This window comes from Mustela nigripes, chromosome 6, assembly GCF_022355385.1.
Source record: "Mustela nigripes isolate SB6536 chromosome 6, MUSNIG.SB6536, whole genome shotgun sequence".
In the NCBI taxonomy this organism is placed as follows: Eukaryota; Metazoa; Chordata; class Mammalia; order Carnivora; family Mustelidae; genus Mustela; species Mustela nigripes.
This window is the reverse complement of record NC_081562.1, coordinates 31,252,343-31,269,953: the sequence shown is the minus strand read 5'-3', so window position 1 is coordinate 31,269,953 and position 17,611 is coordinate 31,252,343. Positions and strand designations below refer to the sequence as shown.

At 32.9% G+C, this 17,611-nt stretch overlaps 1 protein-coding gene across 5 annotated transcripts in view; it reads right to left on the bottom strand.

Annotated features, from left to right (window-relative positions):
- The window catches only part of CEP290 (centrosomal protein 290), a 100,114-nt gene that overhangs the window by 59,054 nt on the left and 23,449 nt on the right, over positions 1-17,611 (bottom strand). For all 5 annotated transcript variants that reach the window (XM_059402376.1, XM_059402379.1, XM_059402377.1 and 2 more), the window contains exons 15-25: positions 16,364-16,464; positions 16,206-16,293; positions 14,655-14,767; positions 13,039-13,123; positions 12,368-12,510; positions 9,384-9,548; positions 8,860-9,009; positions 7,202-7,317; positions 5,861-5,963; positions 5,540-5,770; positions 1,432-1,605 (exon numbers count right to left, since the gene is read on the bottom strand). In XM_059402376.1, coding sequence (XP_059258359.1) covers positions 1,432-1,605; positions 5,540-5,770; positions 5,861-5,963; positions 7,202-7,317; positions 8,860-9,009; positions 9,384-9,548; positions 12,368-12,510; positions 13,039-13,123; positions 14,655-14,767; positions 16,206-16,293; positions 16,364-16,464 — 1,469 coding nt within the window. The remainder of the gene's footprint in view (positions 1-1,431; positions 1,606-5,539; positions 5,771-5,860; positions 5,964-7,201; positions 7,318-8,859; positions 9,010-9,383; positions 9,549-12,367; positions 12,511-13,038; positions 13,124-14,654; positions 14,768-16,205; positions 16,294-16,363; positions 16,465-17,611) is intronic.

The window sequence follows — 17,611 nt, the reverse complement described above, 5'->3', positions numbered from 1 at the left end:
ATAGAATAATCACTACAGTGGTAGTAAGGAGGAGGTAATATGGGGGATAGGGACAGGAGTAATGGCTACACACAATACACATAATAAAGAATAAAATGAAAACACTGTCAATAGGAATAAATATATATTCATAATTATAATCAAGATGCAGGAAGGAGAGGAAGAGATATAATTCAAATGTAATTTTTTTTTAATTTTAAAGGAAGACAAAGATATTCTTTGCAAAAATAAATAAAAGTTAAAAATTACTTATTTCTATGTTAACCTACCTAACACACTGCTATACTGGATTTTCAAATGCTTCAGAGGAAGAGGGCAAAGGACATGAAAGATGGGGAAAAAGTAAAATAAATTATTACCACAGCTAAATATTCAAATTTTCTATAAAAATTAACATAATCATCTCTCATTAGTAAAAATAGTAAAAAGTAAACTGATCATGATTACTTATAGTTAGTATTAATAAATAACTAAGAGCGGGGTGCCTGGGTGGCTCAGTGGGTTAAGCCTCTGCCTTTGGCTCAGGTCATGATCCCAGGGTCCTGAGATCAAGCCCCACATGGGGCTCTCTCCTCAGCAGGGAGCCTGCTTCCTCCTCTCTCTCTCTCTCTGCCTGCCTCTCTGCCTACTTCTGATTTCTGTCAAATAAATAAATAAAATCTGTAAAAAAATAAAAAAAAGGAAAAAAAAACTCAGATAATTTTATAGAAGTCATTCAAAGCTGTTAATGACATTTGGGTGTTCTTTGATTATGTCTCTCTACACAAGTACAATCTAAAAAACTTCAAAATTAGACCTCATTCCTGTCCTAGGAGAGGATCACAAAAGAGAGTAAGTCAAAAGACATAAGCTCTTATTATTATTATTTTTTTTAGTATTATGTGCTGCCGAAGCAAGCACATAAGTTCTTATTTTTGAAGAAGAAGATGAACAAATCAGGATCTGGTTTTGCCTACTGTTAAAGGTATGGAAGTCAAGTGGCTAGAAGAGAACTACAAAGGATTCTGGGCCAGATTCACATATTATTTGAAAGAAACTTAGGATACCTTATCCTATTTTTCTTATCTGTACAATAAGAAAGGATGGGAACTTCCAGAGCTCATCCATGGTCCAGGAAGAGCCATTCTCAGCTACATCATCCCAAGGAACATAATAAGCCAAGGATTATGAGAAAATAATTTGCACTGGGAAGAGAAAGGGATGGGTACTGAATGATTCTCTCTCTTTTAGTTATAATTTTCCTATTTGGTTCATGCTTGTCTTTTTCTTTTTTAAGTGCCAGGGGGAAAGAGGCTTGATTAATAAAATTATGCAAGTGGACTAAGGAAGGATGACAGGATGAAGTCATCTGGAAGTCATTCTGCACGTACCGGTACCACCACCCAAGAAAAACAGCTAATAGTACAAGGTTTAAGGACCACGTAAACTTACCTCTAAATGTTCCAATTTATTTGTTCTTTGAACCAGCATATTATCTTTTTGTAAGATATCTCTGTACTTTGCAGTCAACTCATTGTATTGTTTATTGGCCAATTCTAGTTCAGACAAAGAAACACTATTATCTATAACTTTTTGGAGAGCTGCAATCTTGAAAATGGCCATCTCCTGTGTAAATAAGGATACACTGAGTTAAGTTAGTGTATTTTTTTCTGGTGAAGCATAAGACAATACAGCTAAAAGGAATACAGATTTTAAAATCTTTTTTTTTTAAAGATCTCTCATGTATTAAAAAATTATAATAATTATTTTGTTTCCTATAAGAAATAATATTATTTAGAGATTTTAAATAATAAAAATAAAGGGAATTCTTTCATAACTATCACAATAAAACAAAATTAAATTAATTCCAGAAAAACACCATACAAAGGAGCAAGAAAATATATCACTCAGAATATATCCCTGGATGGCTTTTCTATATGTTGTAAGATTAAAAAAAACTTGCCTTTAGTTAGCTGAGTGGCAAAATTAGCATCACCACATTACGATAGCTATTTCTCCTTATTACAGTTACACAAAGTAGCTTTGTAATAAAAGAAAACCTTTTGTTCACATGAAGCAAACAATACCTGAGGACAAAAAAATTTCTCTCTATCATAGCTATCTCTAATAAATAATATGAAAGACTTTCAGTTACTTGTTTCATGTTCTGCTCAGCTATACAACTATAAAAAGACACAACACCAAGACACTATATTAACACTAAGAAGAAGTAATCTGAACTTTTATTTCTCTCTAAAGTAAGTTGATGAAATAGTGTAAGGAATAACCAAATTTATAAGTGACGAAGATAAAGAATTTACTGTTGGGGCACCTGGGTGGCTCAGTTGGTTAAGCAACTGCCTTCGGCTCAGGTCATGATCCTGGAGTCCTGGGATCGAGTCCCACATCAGGCTCCCAGCTCCATGGGGAATCTGCTTCTCCCTCTGACCTCCCCCTCATGCTCTCTCACTCTGTCTCTCTTTCTCTCTCTCACAAATAAATAAAATCTTAAAAAAAAAAAAAAAAGAATTTACTGTTAAAATTTCTTCTGAAGTACAATAATGAGCGAAAAATATTCATTAATTGCACTTCACATCTCATTTTTACAGCTTTTCTTTTCCACCTACGTAAGTACACATTATTCTACCATACCCTTGGGAGTTTGGCTTCACAATTTATTTGGATGGGGAGAAGTTTCCTATTTCCAATTCCCTAAAAATACCCAATTTTTGGCTTTCCAGTGGTCATGTACCAGGCCCCAAACACAGGTTGAACAATCAGGTTAAGGAGAAGAGCATTCTAGTTCTTTTTTCCCTTCTACCCCATTCACTAGCTATATGTGCAATACTCCAAGAAAAACACAAAAATAAAAACAAGAACACTTTTGAAGACTCAAAGTTTCCTTATTACATGTCCAAATAAAAATAGCTTTCATTATTCAGTAAGTTCCTTTCTGCATCAGGGGTCAGCTTTAAGATCACATGGAAAATGTTTGTTAGCATTACAATTTCACCTATTACTATTTTTAAAAGTGAATAGTAAGGAACTCAGCTTCATTTTAATTCTATTTTGAATTCTTTTTTGTTTACATGATCCTATGTAAATTTGGACATGTAAACTCAAAATGTACATGCTTAAAATAGGCTAAACAAGATGTAACGCAGGTGTAAAAGAGTATACAGTGTATGCAATCATTAAAAGGATAATCAGTTACATAGAGCAGGGAGGGCAGAATGGAGTCAAAGGTATAGAGAAGTAAGATTTCTCTGACTATATGTTTGAAACATGCAAATGTTTTATATATTCAAATCAATTAAAAAAAGAAAACAAAAGTAACATCTGAGTTTGAAGACAAATGCAAAACAAATGAGCCTAACTTATATAGCAAATTTATAGCATAACCACACAAAGAAAATTATTTCAAGTTACTGTAGAATAGATTACCTTGACTATACATCCTATTGAAAGATATTCTAAAGAATATAAGAACTATATAGAAATTTTAAACTAAATTTGGTAGCACTGCTGCTGCTGTTGTTAATACCAATGCAAGATTATCTTCAAATTAATGTGTGAATATTATAGGATAGAGCAATTATTTTAATGTTAATAACAGATTTCCATGTAAGAAAAAGAAAATACGAGTACTAAATCAAAGTTAGTAACAACTCCATACCACTTCCTAACCCTATTATATTAAATCTGAATTGGAGATAACAATATGAACTCATGGTTTAAATATACACATTTTACTAATTTGTCCACTGAAGGGGACCAAGTAGCAATGAAACTTCAAGAACAGTAATATCTAGTGACCAGTTTTTGGTATCTAAATGCCTTTCCCACTAAAAAGAACCAGGGTTCTTTAGCATAACGGTTGATTTCAAATCTGGATTAAAGCATATAAGTTAAATCCTGAATATCTTGTGCCAGAAAACAAACCAACATTTGAAGCTTGGCTCAAACACTACTGGATTCTTGTCAAAAGGAAATGAGAGCTGGCTTTACAAAGAGCTCCCACTGGCCACAATGAAGACTAACAAACAACAACTAAGTATGTGAGTCTGTAATGATACTGAAAGAACAGAAAGCTGGGTAAGTCTGGCAAAAGTTGAAGCAGAGTACACCATCTCTGATTTCTGAAGACTATCATTCGAAAGAAAGAATGAAGCTTTCTAGTAGGACTATACTTTAAGATAACTGAATAAATAGCCTGGACTAATGTGGAAAAGCTCTTTATTTTACAAAAGACTATTGGACAATACATGTAGAAAACAACATAATTAGAAAATAATTTTTGCAACTCCTAATGAAATAACTGAGTCAGATAACAACAATCATGAGTGGATCCTAAAGCCTGGCAAACAACTGGTTATTTGCATGGTACCAAAATATCACCAGTTAACTAAGTCACTTATTAATAGAGATATATGACTGTTTGCCCCTTAAGATAATAATCATGCATGAAACATGGGACTATCAAACATTCTACCTCTTAAAGTGATGCAACATAGGGTATTAAAGTACAATGGATTATGGATGGAGTATTCTTTTAATTTTTTTTTTTTAATTTTTTAATTAACCTAAAATGTATTATTAGCCCCAGGGGTACAGGTCTGTGAATCACCAGGGTTTACACTTCACAGCACTCGCCATAGCAAATACCTTCCCTAATGTCCATAGCACAACCACCCTCTCCCTATCCCCCTCCCCCCCGGCAATCCTCCATTTGTTTTGTGAGATTAAGGGTTTGTCTCCCTCCCGATCTCATCTTGTTTCATTCATTCCTTTCCTACCCCCCAAATCCCCCATGTTGCCTCTCAACTTTGGATGGAGTATTCTTATCAAAAATGTTTAATCTGGGCGCCTGGGTGGCTCAGTGTGTTAAGCCACTGCCTTCGGCTCAGGTCATGATCTCAGGGTCCTGGGATCAAGTCCCGCATCGGGCTCTCTGCTCGGCAGGGAGCCTGCTTCCCTCTCTCTCTCTCTGCCTGCCTCTCCATCTACTTGTGATTTCTCTCTGTCAAATAAATAAATAAAAAATCTTTTAAAAAAAAATGTTTAATCTGACATACCCAAGGCTTTAAAGCTTTTAGTAAATACAATGAATAGAGGAATAAGCAAAATTACAAAAAAAAAAAAAAAAAAGTAAATCTTCAACATTTTCACAGAGGAAAAAAAACCCAGGAGCTTCTGTAAATATTAAAGACTTAATGACATATAACATATAAATATAATGCAGAGTCCTTGACTGGATCCTGGAACAACTGAGGAAATGTGAATATGGCCTGGACATTAGATAATGTAAGGCAATTATTGTCCCTTTTGTTAAATGTGATAAAGTTAGTGATATGTAAACAAAAAAAGGCATTTTTAGAAATGCACACTAAAATACTAAGGGAAGAAATGTCTGCAATTTATTCCTATAAGGAACAGATGAAGCAATAATGCACAATGTTAATAAATGTTACGTATTAATCCAGGAGATGGCTGTTCATTATATTATTCTCTCATACTTCAAAGTTATTATAGAGCCAAAAAAAAAAAAAATCAGATGTACCTTAAATCGTTGCAAACGTCCAATTTTTTCACCAACTTCAGCTTCCATTGCTATCAATTCATTCTTCTGTTTCCCATTTTCTTTCCTAAGCTGTCGCTCCATTTCTACTAAAGTAGTATACTGTCTTATGAGTGACTTTTCATTCACTTGCAGGACTGTGATTTTTCTACTATTTTCTGAAAGTGTTTTTTTCATTTCATCTGAATCCATCTGAAGAGCACTGAGCAAATTCTGCACAAAGACACATTTATATTACTTGTTGAATGTAGCTATCTTAGTTGGTACAATATTGTACACTGATTTTAAAAGAGTTTTACTTACATTATATTCTTTTACTTTTATAGCATCTTGTTGGATTTGATCCTCTAGTTTTTTCTTTTCCTCTTTTACTGTTTCAGATTCTATCTTCCAGGCCTCCTTTTCACTTCCAAAAAAATAAAAATGACAATATAATAAAACCTAATAAAATATTTACTACAGGAAAACAAGAGGCATCACAGCTCCTGGTATCTGGTAAGAGAGTATCTCAAAATTCCATTTGACAAGGATTTAGCCTGTAAGTTCTATTTTTATTAAATAAATGCAATGTATAGATATTATTTTATCTATCAAGTTACTTTCATTATTCCATGAGTCACAACTCTACAACTGTTAAAATATAACAAATGAAGGTGAATCTTACAACATTTTATTAAAAACAGAAAACAAACAGGAAAATAATCAACACTCCAAACTAATTCTGGAAATCAGTTCTCAATATTCTGACCCTACTCTTAAAACTTGAGGGTTAACCAGTTGCAAAATACTTAGAATATAAACAACAGTAGTAATCATTTGATTTAAAGGAAAGTGTGTAAGACACTGTTGCTTACCTGAGAGACATTCTATAGTCACCTGCAATCTGGCTGGCATAAACAAATTACAGAGCCACCACTCTCTTTGCCACTGAATGGTTGAGACTTGAACGTATGACTTGGACAGCTCATTAGCCCAATTCTGGCTAATGTGATCGGAGTCAAAGTCTGCTATGTTAGAAGGTTCTGGAAAATTTTTTAAACTAAAAATAGAAAGTTGTGTGGGAAAAAAAAATATGTCTCTTCTCCAGTGGGCATGGTTTCCTCTTCCTTGAACTCCTACATCTATTTTATAAACTGTAATAGAAGATAATGACAACCCTTAAATGTGCCCTACCCTATAATTAGCTTTGGGTTTCTTGTTAAATCACATAACAATTACACTTCGTATTTAAATCACCGTTGATCTGGTATTCTAACGACTTCTAAGAAAATTATTTGATTGATATAGATGAAATAGCAGAGATAAAGAGAAACATACTAGTTACCAATGAAAATATATCAATAATGATGACAGTAATGATGAAGAATGATTATAGCAGCTGAGATTTACAAAATGTTCATGTGCCAGGACATTTGCAAAATATTCATATCTGAGCATTTTCATGTAACAATTCAATTAGATTTTGTAATAACCCTATAAAAAAGGCATTACTATCTCAGAAATTCATAGATAAGGAAACTAAGACATAAAATAGAAGGGAAGAGGCACGAGGGAAGGATAAAACAAAGTACTTTTTTACATTTCTTTCATTATTACTAAGAATATGCTGCAATTACATTACAAAAGTTTTGCTAACACTTATACCTTAGATATTCTTTATATAATAAGCTTTGCTGATGACGAATTACTGCAAATTTTCTGTTATAGTCTTCAAGAGAATCTTCTAAGGTCTTTAATTTATTTTCTTTACATTCTAGTTCCTAAAAATTGGTTGAGAAATAAGAATGCAAAAAGAATCAGAATATATTTTAAACTGGAAAGTATAAATTCATACTTTGACAAGATTATAGAAAAATATATAAAAGAGAATATAGTTATCCACTTCATTAGCAGCACAGGTAATTTCTATAATATATGGAACATCTTAGTTTAAGGCATATTAAAGGAGGCAATATGTATAAAGAGAAGTAGTATAAAACTGGTAAAATTATTTGTACCATATTTGATAATTTCAGTATCCACATACATGATCAGATCCAGTGGTTATGAACTTCTTCTAGTCACTCAGCCTCACATACACTTTTGTGAACATACCCGTTCGTGCCTCCATTCAAACAACTCTTTGCAATTACTTCATTTCATAGACAAAGAAAGGGACTTAGAAAGATTAACTCAACTTTAAAAAGCTCATAAAACTACACTTGATAACCACTGCCGAGCACATATGGCAATCCTGGTGTCAGGTGCCTTATACACATGCAAATCCAACACTTAAAAAGTTAGTCTTGCATGGCTCCAAAGGCCTTGGCTACATCTATCACTCTTAGGGGATTGGAAGTCCAAGTACATGTTTTGTTTTGTTTTGTTTTTTAGTACATGTTTTGCTATGAACAGGTTTTCAGATTCCCAATTGGTGCTCTCTAATCTACCAAAATGCCTTTCATTTTTTTTTATATAAAGGTGAAAAAAAGTAATGTTTATCAAATATAATATACAAATACAAAAACATTTTTCAAATACAAAAACAAGTATTATTTAGTAATCATCACTCAGGTATATTCACAAAGGGATCATCTAGGAGATGGAAACAGTAGCGCTAATAATCAAAAACATATTTTCTTCATTCCAAACACATTTTCGTAATTATATTTCAAATGAATGTGATGTTACGGGCATTCACACTTCAAATGAAATAATGAAAAGTATCTCTCATTAGGCCATTCATAATGACCACAATATAGGCAGCAAAACTGACACACCCAGGGCAAGCACTACCCTTTCTAATTTACTAATGAATTAACCAACACAAGTTGAAAGGGAAGAAAAACATTAAAGACAATTTGATTTAAAAACTTTCTCTTGTAGTTAAAATACAAAAGGAACAATTTAATCATTTCACTAAAAATTGTAGCAGACTTTATTCACTTGAATTGCTTTTCCAACCAGCACTAAATAAAAGGGCTCCTCTATTTATACATTACCACCTTAGCTACATCATTCTACCTGTTAATCATATATTTCATGACATGTATGTCCACAAAATATGTCAGCATGCTTCTTAATACAGATGAATGGAACAAACTGCTTTCATTCATAATATTCCATTTAATATCAAAATCCAACTGCCATTCTGTCTGCCTGTGCTCGCTCTCTCCCCCCTCTCTCTCTGATAAATTTAAAAATCTTTAAAAAAATCCAATAAAAATATATCTCAATGATAATATTCTAAGAACACTCAAAGGAATATATGAAGAAACATACTATCAATAGCTTTTCTTATTGAGATGCAAAATTTTTACTACCTGTAAGATATGTATTAAATATTCATTTTGAGAATTAATAATATTGGCACTAGATGGTGCTATCCCATCAGGTAAGTCCACTCCTTTAAAAACAACATTTGATCCTTCTGATTGCCGTAAAAGAATGATCTCTTTTTCAAGATGATCTACCTGGAAACAAACAGTTCAAAAATGAGAGTCACATCTCTCAAAACCAAAGCCAAATTTAAGAGCTAGTAACTTTTTCTTCCTACTGAGTATTTTCAAAAAGTAAATGTATGAATGCCCTACCACCAGACATCAATTAAACTATACTTTAAATTTTATTTAGAACTACCTATGTATAGACTTAGAATTTTTGTATTCTTTTATATTATAAAAGGTACTTATTTCCCACTTATTTAGGAAAAATCCAAAAAGGAGTTTTCTTAATGTTGAATTAATTCAAGAAGAATTTTCTCAGTCTTTTAAAAAAAATTAAAAGTTTCATATTAAGACTATGTTCAGAATGTTTAGCATTTTCTATTATTTATTTATATTCTCACCTTTAAATTTGCTTTTGCCAACTGCTGAGAATAACTGATCGCCTCCTTCCGAGATTCCCTGAGCTCCTGCCTTAATTCTTCATTTCTTCCAGTAAGTTGGTCAACTTGGGCTTTCAAATGCAGATTAGCATCAAAGATTCCTTCTGCATTCTTCGATTCTATAGCCTAATAAATTTAGATTATATTGAAAAAGTGTAAAGCAAAATACTAAAATCATAATAAGAAAAAAAACTACCTTTTAAATAAAATTCACATTTAGGCATTTTACTCTTCACTGACAGGCATAATTACAAAATATGCCAAAACTATTTCTTATTTGTGAATCTAAATTCATAAAACTCTAGATTAATTTACATCAGTATTCCAAGCATAGTAATTACCTCGCTATAACATTTAACATTTAGCTAATTTTAGTAGACTGCTGGACTAGAAAAACAACTGGAAGGCAGTAAGAGGATTAGGGTTCAAATCTTAACCAATCTCTTACTAGCTCAGCAAGTGACTTAAATTCTTTAAACCTTAGTTTCCTTATCTCTAAAGAAGAGGAAATAATGTCACATCTGCCCACTTTAGAAAGTTTTTATACAGTCAAAATGAGATAATTTATATGCAGATACTTTGAAACTATGCAGCACCCATATTTAAAGCACGATCAGAGGACTGAAATAGTTACTACATTTAATTAATTCTTCATTGCTTCCTCTCCACACAGTTGAAGCATATATGACAAAAAGGCAACATATGGTAACAAAGTATTATCCAAAACGGCTGGATAAGCAAAAATAGTATGTCAAATATTAAAATATTATCAAAAATGCTTCATTCATCCTAATTTGCCAATAATGGCATACATAAATATACATACACCCCAGTACACACCGACAGAGTACATACATATAAATATATATGCATTTTAAAGAAATTATATATAATAAAGCTGCTAACTGCAAAGTAAAGAAAGCTTCAGAAAACAAGGCAAAGACAAAGAAGGTTAGTGATCCAGTCAACTTGAGGCAGAAGTTTTATGGAAGTAAGCTTTAACCCTCAGGAGACTGAGGCAGGGATCATATGGAATAAGAAGTTACACTAATTCAAAGGGGATACCAGGAAGACAGAAGTAAGTAGAAGGAGGTACTGTGACAGACATCAAGGTAGCCTCGTCAGCTGTCTTGCTGAGAACAAGCACCATGTTGTCTATGTGCCCTTTTCTTAAAATGAGATTAAAGGGTGATTAGAGGTACTGAAAAATAACCTGTGGCGACAGAAAGTGAAATGAAGTACATAATCAAGAAATATCTCAACTAAAGTGTCACTGATTCTGAAGATTTCTTACAGCAGGAATTGTTAGGTCATTTGTGAGTTACAGACAGGGCATATCAATCAGAAAAGAACGACAACTCAGGATAGAAGCAGATGAAATCTCTGCAAACAGTGGTCCTGGCAAGACCAGAAACTGTCAACTGAAACAGAAGAAGTTAGAATTTCCTGCTCTATCTGTTCTGTTTGGATTTGGTCACTAAGTGGAGTTTCCCTTGGAAAATAGTTTGAGTTAGACACACTATCAATAGTGAGTAGCATCATAGATGAAAGATGTTCACAGAAAAAGCATGAAGAATCATTTTAGACACTCAAAATAATAGAGGCAAACAAAGTCACCAACAGGAGAAGGAACACAAAAATGAGTAACATATAAAGAGAATTAAATGGTTCTTATAAATTTGTCAAAATGATCTTCCTGCTTCAGAAGTTTTGAACATACCAGTATCACTCTTCTTCTCTGCTACAATACAGTGCTGCTAAGAACAAGTGTTCAACTACTGACTAATTCACCATAAAAAAAGCAATTCAACAAATAACATTTTCTTGGGAAGCACAAACTTGGGAAGCAATAATATATGTTAAGTATGTTCAGATTATGTAAACAATTTATTTAAATATTAATAATTTAAAATGCATATATTATTCAAGTTTATGTAATATTCAATAGTGTAGAATGCTCAAATCTCTATATAGTAGATGTAAATAGACTATTATTTGATGGCTAATATTTTTCCTGTAGCAATGCTTAAGCATTCCTTAAGCAATGCTTAAGGAATTTACAATATTCCTACTACATCCTGTTACACTTCTAGGTTTCTGGCATAAGGTCCTACCAGACTACCTTCCCACACTTAACAAGGTTCTAGAAAATAAACAAAAGAAAGTAGATTTTGGAGAGGACTTAAAACTTGGAAGACAGAACCACTGATGAGTGCATTTTGCAGGGGGGAGGGTAGTGCTATGGGGAAGGGACAGGCTACAGTTGCAGTGACCTGTCATCTTTCTGGCCAAGAAAACCAGAGACAGAGCCCAAAGTCTGGAAAGTAAGACAGGAATTCTAGAAAAAAAATAACCAGCAAAAAGGAACTCCAAATTCTGATAAAAACTCTACCAGGCTGACCTTTTAAATGGAAGACTTGAGAAGTTAGAGGAAAGTATCAGTGATCTTAAAAAAGATAAATAGCAATTATCCAATCAGGAGGAGAAAATATAAAAAAAATTAGGGGGAAAATGAAAAAAGCCTCAAAAACCTGTGGACACTATCAAAAGATCTAACATTTGTCACTGGAGTCCCAGAGACAATGGGACAAAAAAAATAACTGAAGAACTAAAAAAGAGGAAACTTTTCAACTGTAGTGAATAGCACAAGTAAACAGACTGAAGAAACTCAGCAAACCCCAAACAACATACACGCATACAAATATATGCGTGCACACACATACCGACACACACACCAATGCACACTATAGTGAAACCGGTGAAAACCAAGTAACAGAGGAAGTTCTGAAAGCCTGAGAAATCGACATGTAACAAACAGGGGAACAGTGAACAGTGACTCAAATAACTATAAATGTCTCATCAGAAACAATGAAGGCCAGAGAACAGCTGAACAACATCTTTAAAGCAGGAAACAACAAAATAAAACCTATGTGGAAAAAACTTACATTAACTAGTCTTTCAAGACTAGGGATGATTAGAGATGTTTCTCCTCCTTTAACATCAGGATCTTTTTGCATTTCCTTAATAGCTTGCAATATTTCTTTCATACCTTCTTCCAGCTGCTTATTTTCTTCAGTTAATTCTTTTACTAAAATGACATATTTTTCTCATTCAGTAAGTACCTTCTTCACAACTTACACTACTCTATACAAATAACAAATATATCACATATAGAAAAAATACCCATTTGGAAAGGCCAAAGTAAATAAATGTACAAAATAATCACCTATAAATCCAATGTGTGAATAGTTGAATTCAATGATACACCTATTTAAATCATGTGCATATATGTTTCACTGTTGAAAGAAATCATAAATATACTTTGTCTTCACTTCATTAAACATCTTTTAAAATCATTTTTTAACTCCCAAGTTCATTAAACAAATAAGAAAAACTGACTCATTTATCACCACAAAAAATCTCCATTATAACTTTGACAATGAATATATCAAGGCAAACCAAATACATGAATGAGAGACACTGAAGCTAATATATTATGGAGGTAATTAAAGTTAAAACAGACTAGAAAACAAGAATGTTTTAAAGTCCTTTTAGATCCATAATTTTCGGTATATGATAAATAAGTACAGAAAAATAAGAAACAATAATAACTTACATTTATTCTGAAATTTGGTTATTATTGTTCTACCTCTTTCTAAATCTCTTTCCTTTTCAATTAGTTCTCTTGAAAGAAATTCATTCTGTACAGAACACAAAGAATAAAATTGATTTTTTTAAACAAAATATCACTATAGTTTTCAAGTTAAAAAATTTTGACTAATTGAGGTATAATACACCAGAGATAAGCTATTACAGTAGTAATAACAATAAAACCCAAAAGGTAGAACAGCTGGTGGTCTTGCTCCCACTTTCTCCCTTTACCCACACCCACAGCAAAAGGCAAAGAAATATAATGAAAGTTTTTGTCTTTAGTACCACAATCATCTCATTTAATAGTCTGCCTTTATACTACCTGTTCTGCCTGGGTTCTATGACGTTCAAGCTCTATTTCTGCACTTCTATTCTGTGCTTCCTTGACCAATAAATCCTGTGCTATGACTTCATTCTAAAGGAATAATTAATAAATTAGGCAAGTCAATGATTTCATGTCAAACTCGCTGCATTTTTAAATTTTTAAAAAATGTGTATAAATTTATGTTATGTGCAAGCATAAGAAAATTTTTATTACAATTATTGCTTAGAGAACTTTGTTAGAAAAAAAAAAAGAGTTAATAATAAAGGTGATCTCAGTAACAGAATCTGGAGGAAAGCTCACCTGAGATCTAAGAAATACTAGTTCTCTCCGTAGCTGTTCTATAAGATTTTCAAGTGGATCTACCTGAGATGATTTTGATTGTGTAGTAATAGGCACATGGTCCAGAAGATTAACATCAAGTTTACTTTTCAAAATCTCTGTCTGTAAAGGCACTTCACTCTTTCTTAGATCTTCTTTCAAACTGGTATCAGCATATTTTATCTGGTTATGAACCTGTTCATCTTCTGATGTTGCTACTTGTGATTCATCCATGTCAGCTCTATTATCACGAATTTGTTCACAAAATATTGCAGATTTCTGCCTAAGTGATAACTTCTGGATTAAGTCTGAAGCTGTTGATAAGGCCTGTAAAGATGAACTGCTTTTCTGTGTGAAACTAGTCTTCTCAAGTGCCTGACAGCTTCTTGACACTTTCTTCATAGAGTAGTCAGAAAGAGAGTATAAGTAGTCATCTATTTCTTCATGCCTCTCCCTATTAAAGCTATTGACTAATGATTCTAGATTTCTTAGAGATTGTAGACATGGTGCTTTAAAAATCTCCTTTATTGTAATGGTTTCTGGAGGTGAATTATTATCTTTTACTTGTACAGATGAAGAAGGTTTAGTTAGAGAGACAAAAGGATCCACTTCACTTTCTACACTATGTTGAAATTCAGATAACATTCTTGATAATGATCCTATGGTGACATTCTCCTCTGGATCATTCTGATATGACTGTGGAAAACCAAATGATGGTCTCCTATGTGGCAGCTCTATTTTATCTGAACTCTTAATCTGTATTTAGAGTAAATAAAGTCTCATTAATCAATCTTTGGATCAACAGGTTATTTAAACTTAAAAAAAAAGTTATTTAACAACTATAAAAAGAAGCAATGTCCAAAATCAAGTAACTGGGGAAGAAATGAAAGCACTTATAGTAACATTTTTCTTCTCTTTGCCATAACAATACTGTTTACCTTTGATTGAGCTTCACTCATTGTTTTGAGGCTTGCAAAATCCAATTTCCTTTCTCCTATTCTATTTTCTTGAGAAAAGTTTTCAGTTAGGTTCAGGTCCTCAACAGTTAATCCTATATATAAAAGAATTAATAATTAGAAAGATAAAATAACTCTCTCATTATTCTAATTCTTAGAAAGTAAAATCAAGAGCTTTTAAAAAATATTTTATTCATATATTTGTCAAAGAGAGAAAGTGAGTGAGCACAGAAGCAGCGGGAGCAGCAGGCAGAGGGTGAAGCAGACTCCCTGATGAGCAAGGAGCCCAATGCAGGACTCGATCCCAGGACCCTGGGATCATGACCCAAGCTGAAGGCAGACACCCAACCGGCTGAGCCACCCAAGCATCCCAGGAAAATCAAGTTTTAACTCAAAAAAAAGGTAGAATATTTCCAAAATCCTTGATCCACATGTAGCCTATACAACCTCCTGATTTAGCTCACTTTTAATATTAATAATATGAGAAATTAATATGACTTTTATCTTCTCTTTAATTCTTTACACATTCTATACTTTAATATAGTAAGTACTGAAGTAGTTTAGAGACATATAAAATAGGTAAGAATCATGAATGAGTAAACTGGTTAATATATTAATAATTTAGGAAGTTTTGCCATCCTAGAAATTTTTTGATATATTATAGAGACTGTGATGATTTAAAAAAAATCAAAATAAGCAAACCAAAAAAAAGAACAAAGCAACAAACAAAAAGCCCTTCATTATTCAAATACTTGTGGACTTGGGTGAAGCTAAAAAAAAGTCCTTCTTGGGTGCCTGGGTGGCTCAGTGGGTTAAGCCTCTGCCTTCGGCTCAGGTCATGATCTCAGGGTCCTGGGATGGAGTCCCACATTGGGCTCTCTGCTTGGCAGGGAGTCTGCTTCCTCCTCTCTCTCTCTGCCTGCCTCTCTGCCTACTTGGGATCTTGCTCTGTCAAATAAATAAATAAAATCTTAAAAAAAAAAAAAAGAAAAGAAATGATTCCTTAAAAAAAAAAATTCCTTCTCTATGGTCTTCTTAGAAAAAGGCACTACAATTGCTAATACAAAACTTAACCAACTGTTCCCTTGATATCAAATAAGATAAAAATGTTAATTTTTATTCAATAAAACATTGCTTTCACTTAAAGAATAACGTACAAAGAAAGTTTTCAATGTACTGCTTTTAAGGAAGATATTAACAGCAACAGATACCAATATAGAAATTACTAAATATCATCATTACTGATCATAGCATATTAGGATTGTGTGGGAGTTAAAAGACTATACTGTAAAGTTTTCAAAAGTCGATGATTCTGAAGTTTTGTTCAATTATTTCATTGTGTTTTTTCTGTTTTTGCCTGTTTCAGACTAAGGACAGAAATCAATGATAATTAAATACTCTTCATCAGGCCATTATTTCATTTATTAAGCTTGCAGCAGAATCATTATAATATATATAAGATACAAAAAATTTCAGCTCCAGACAATTCATTTTCCAATGATTCTTTCAAGAATTTGGAATAACCGCACATACCTGAAGCTGCAGCTCTTTTTCCTCTTTCTTGAGCCATCTGGCGAATTTTTTTTTTCAGATCCAGTCGTTCTTCCTCTAGACTTTCAATCTATAAATTACAAATTATTAGTATTTCTTTTGGTTCAACCAGAAAATAACTAATTGACTATCACACTTGCCTCTTTCAAAAGAATCTGGTTTTCAGCTCTGTACTGCTGCTGTTTTAGGCTTTTACTATTTCTAAATTCAGTTAAATCAATCATTGTCTTCGGTTCGAGGCCTAAAATAAAAAGCAATATAATTAAAAACTTACCAACATTCAAATGAGCTATAAAAATTCACAAAGCAATTGGTTATCATCAACCAAATGGTTACAATTTATTCAGCTCACATCACTCAAGAATGAGGTACTATTTGTGCAAGAATTTCCAGATATTTGAACTATAACCTTATAAGTCAACATAATTTTATCACAATTATTAATAGAAGTCCTGAAAAAATACATCAGGATCTGTCTTCTTCTCCATGTTAGATTGCCACAAAAGTACTAGAATGTATTAAGTCAAAACAGAAGTTATGGAATAAAAGACTTGTGCTCAATTCCCACTTTCAATTATTAACGAAGTTGTAGGAATAATACTGCATTTCTTTTTCTTTCTTTCTTTCTTTGGCTTGTTGTCAAGGTGTTAAAAAATTAATCCATATAAGGTACTTAGTCCAATGCCTGGGACATAGTAGTCATTATTAATATCAGGATCAACTATATTACCACATGAGTCTGATGCCCCCATCGTTCCTCTCTCTTAACTTACTATTACTAAGTAGATATGAAGATTGTCTTAAACAAGTATAAGACAAGATGTGGAAGCTTTAAAATACAAAAGGGACATCTGGGTGGCTCAGTCAGTTAAGCACCTAACTTCAGTTCAAGTCATGATCTCACGGTCCTGGGATGGAGCCCACATTGGACTCGTGGCTCCACAGGGAGACTGCTTCTCCCTCTGTCCTTCTCACTGCTGGTGTGTGTGCTCTCTCTCTCTCTCTTTCTCTCAAATAAAATCTTTTAAAATAAAATATAGGAAATCTGGTGTTTGTGGGAGCTATCTAATTCGTTCAGTCAGCTTCAGCAACTTCCAGTTTGAAGTCAGCTGTGACCCAGTAGGTAAAGTTGATCAGAAGGTTAACTTGGGGTACTGGCATGATTCTGCATCCTACTGAGATATGTTTTCATAAATAAATCACCTTCATAAAAATTTTATTTTTCCTTCCTATAGAACATAGTTTTCACAAATGATCACTTAATTCTAAGAAAGCATTAATTGGTATTACCAAGTATAATGAAATCAATATTCAGATTTTTATTTTCACTTCAAAGTAGCAATTTAGATTGGACTGTGTAACCATCCCTCAGAACTACATACTGCTTA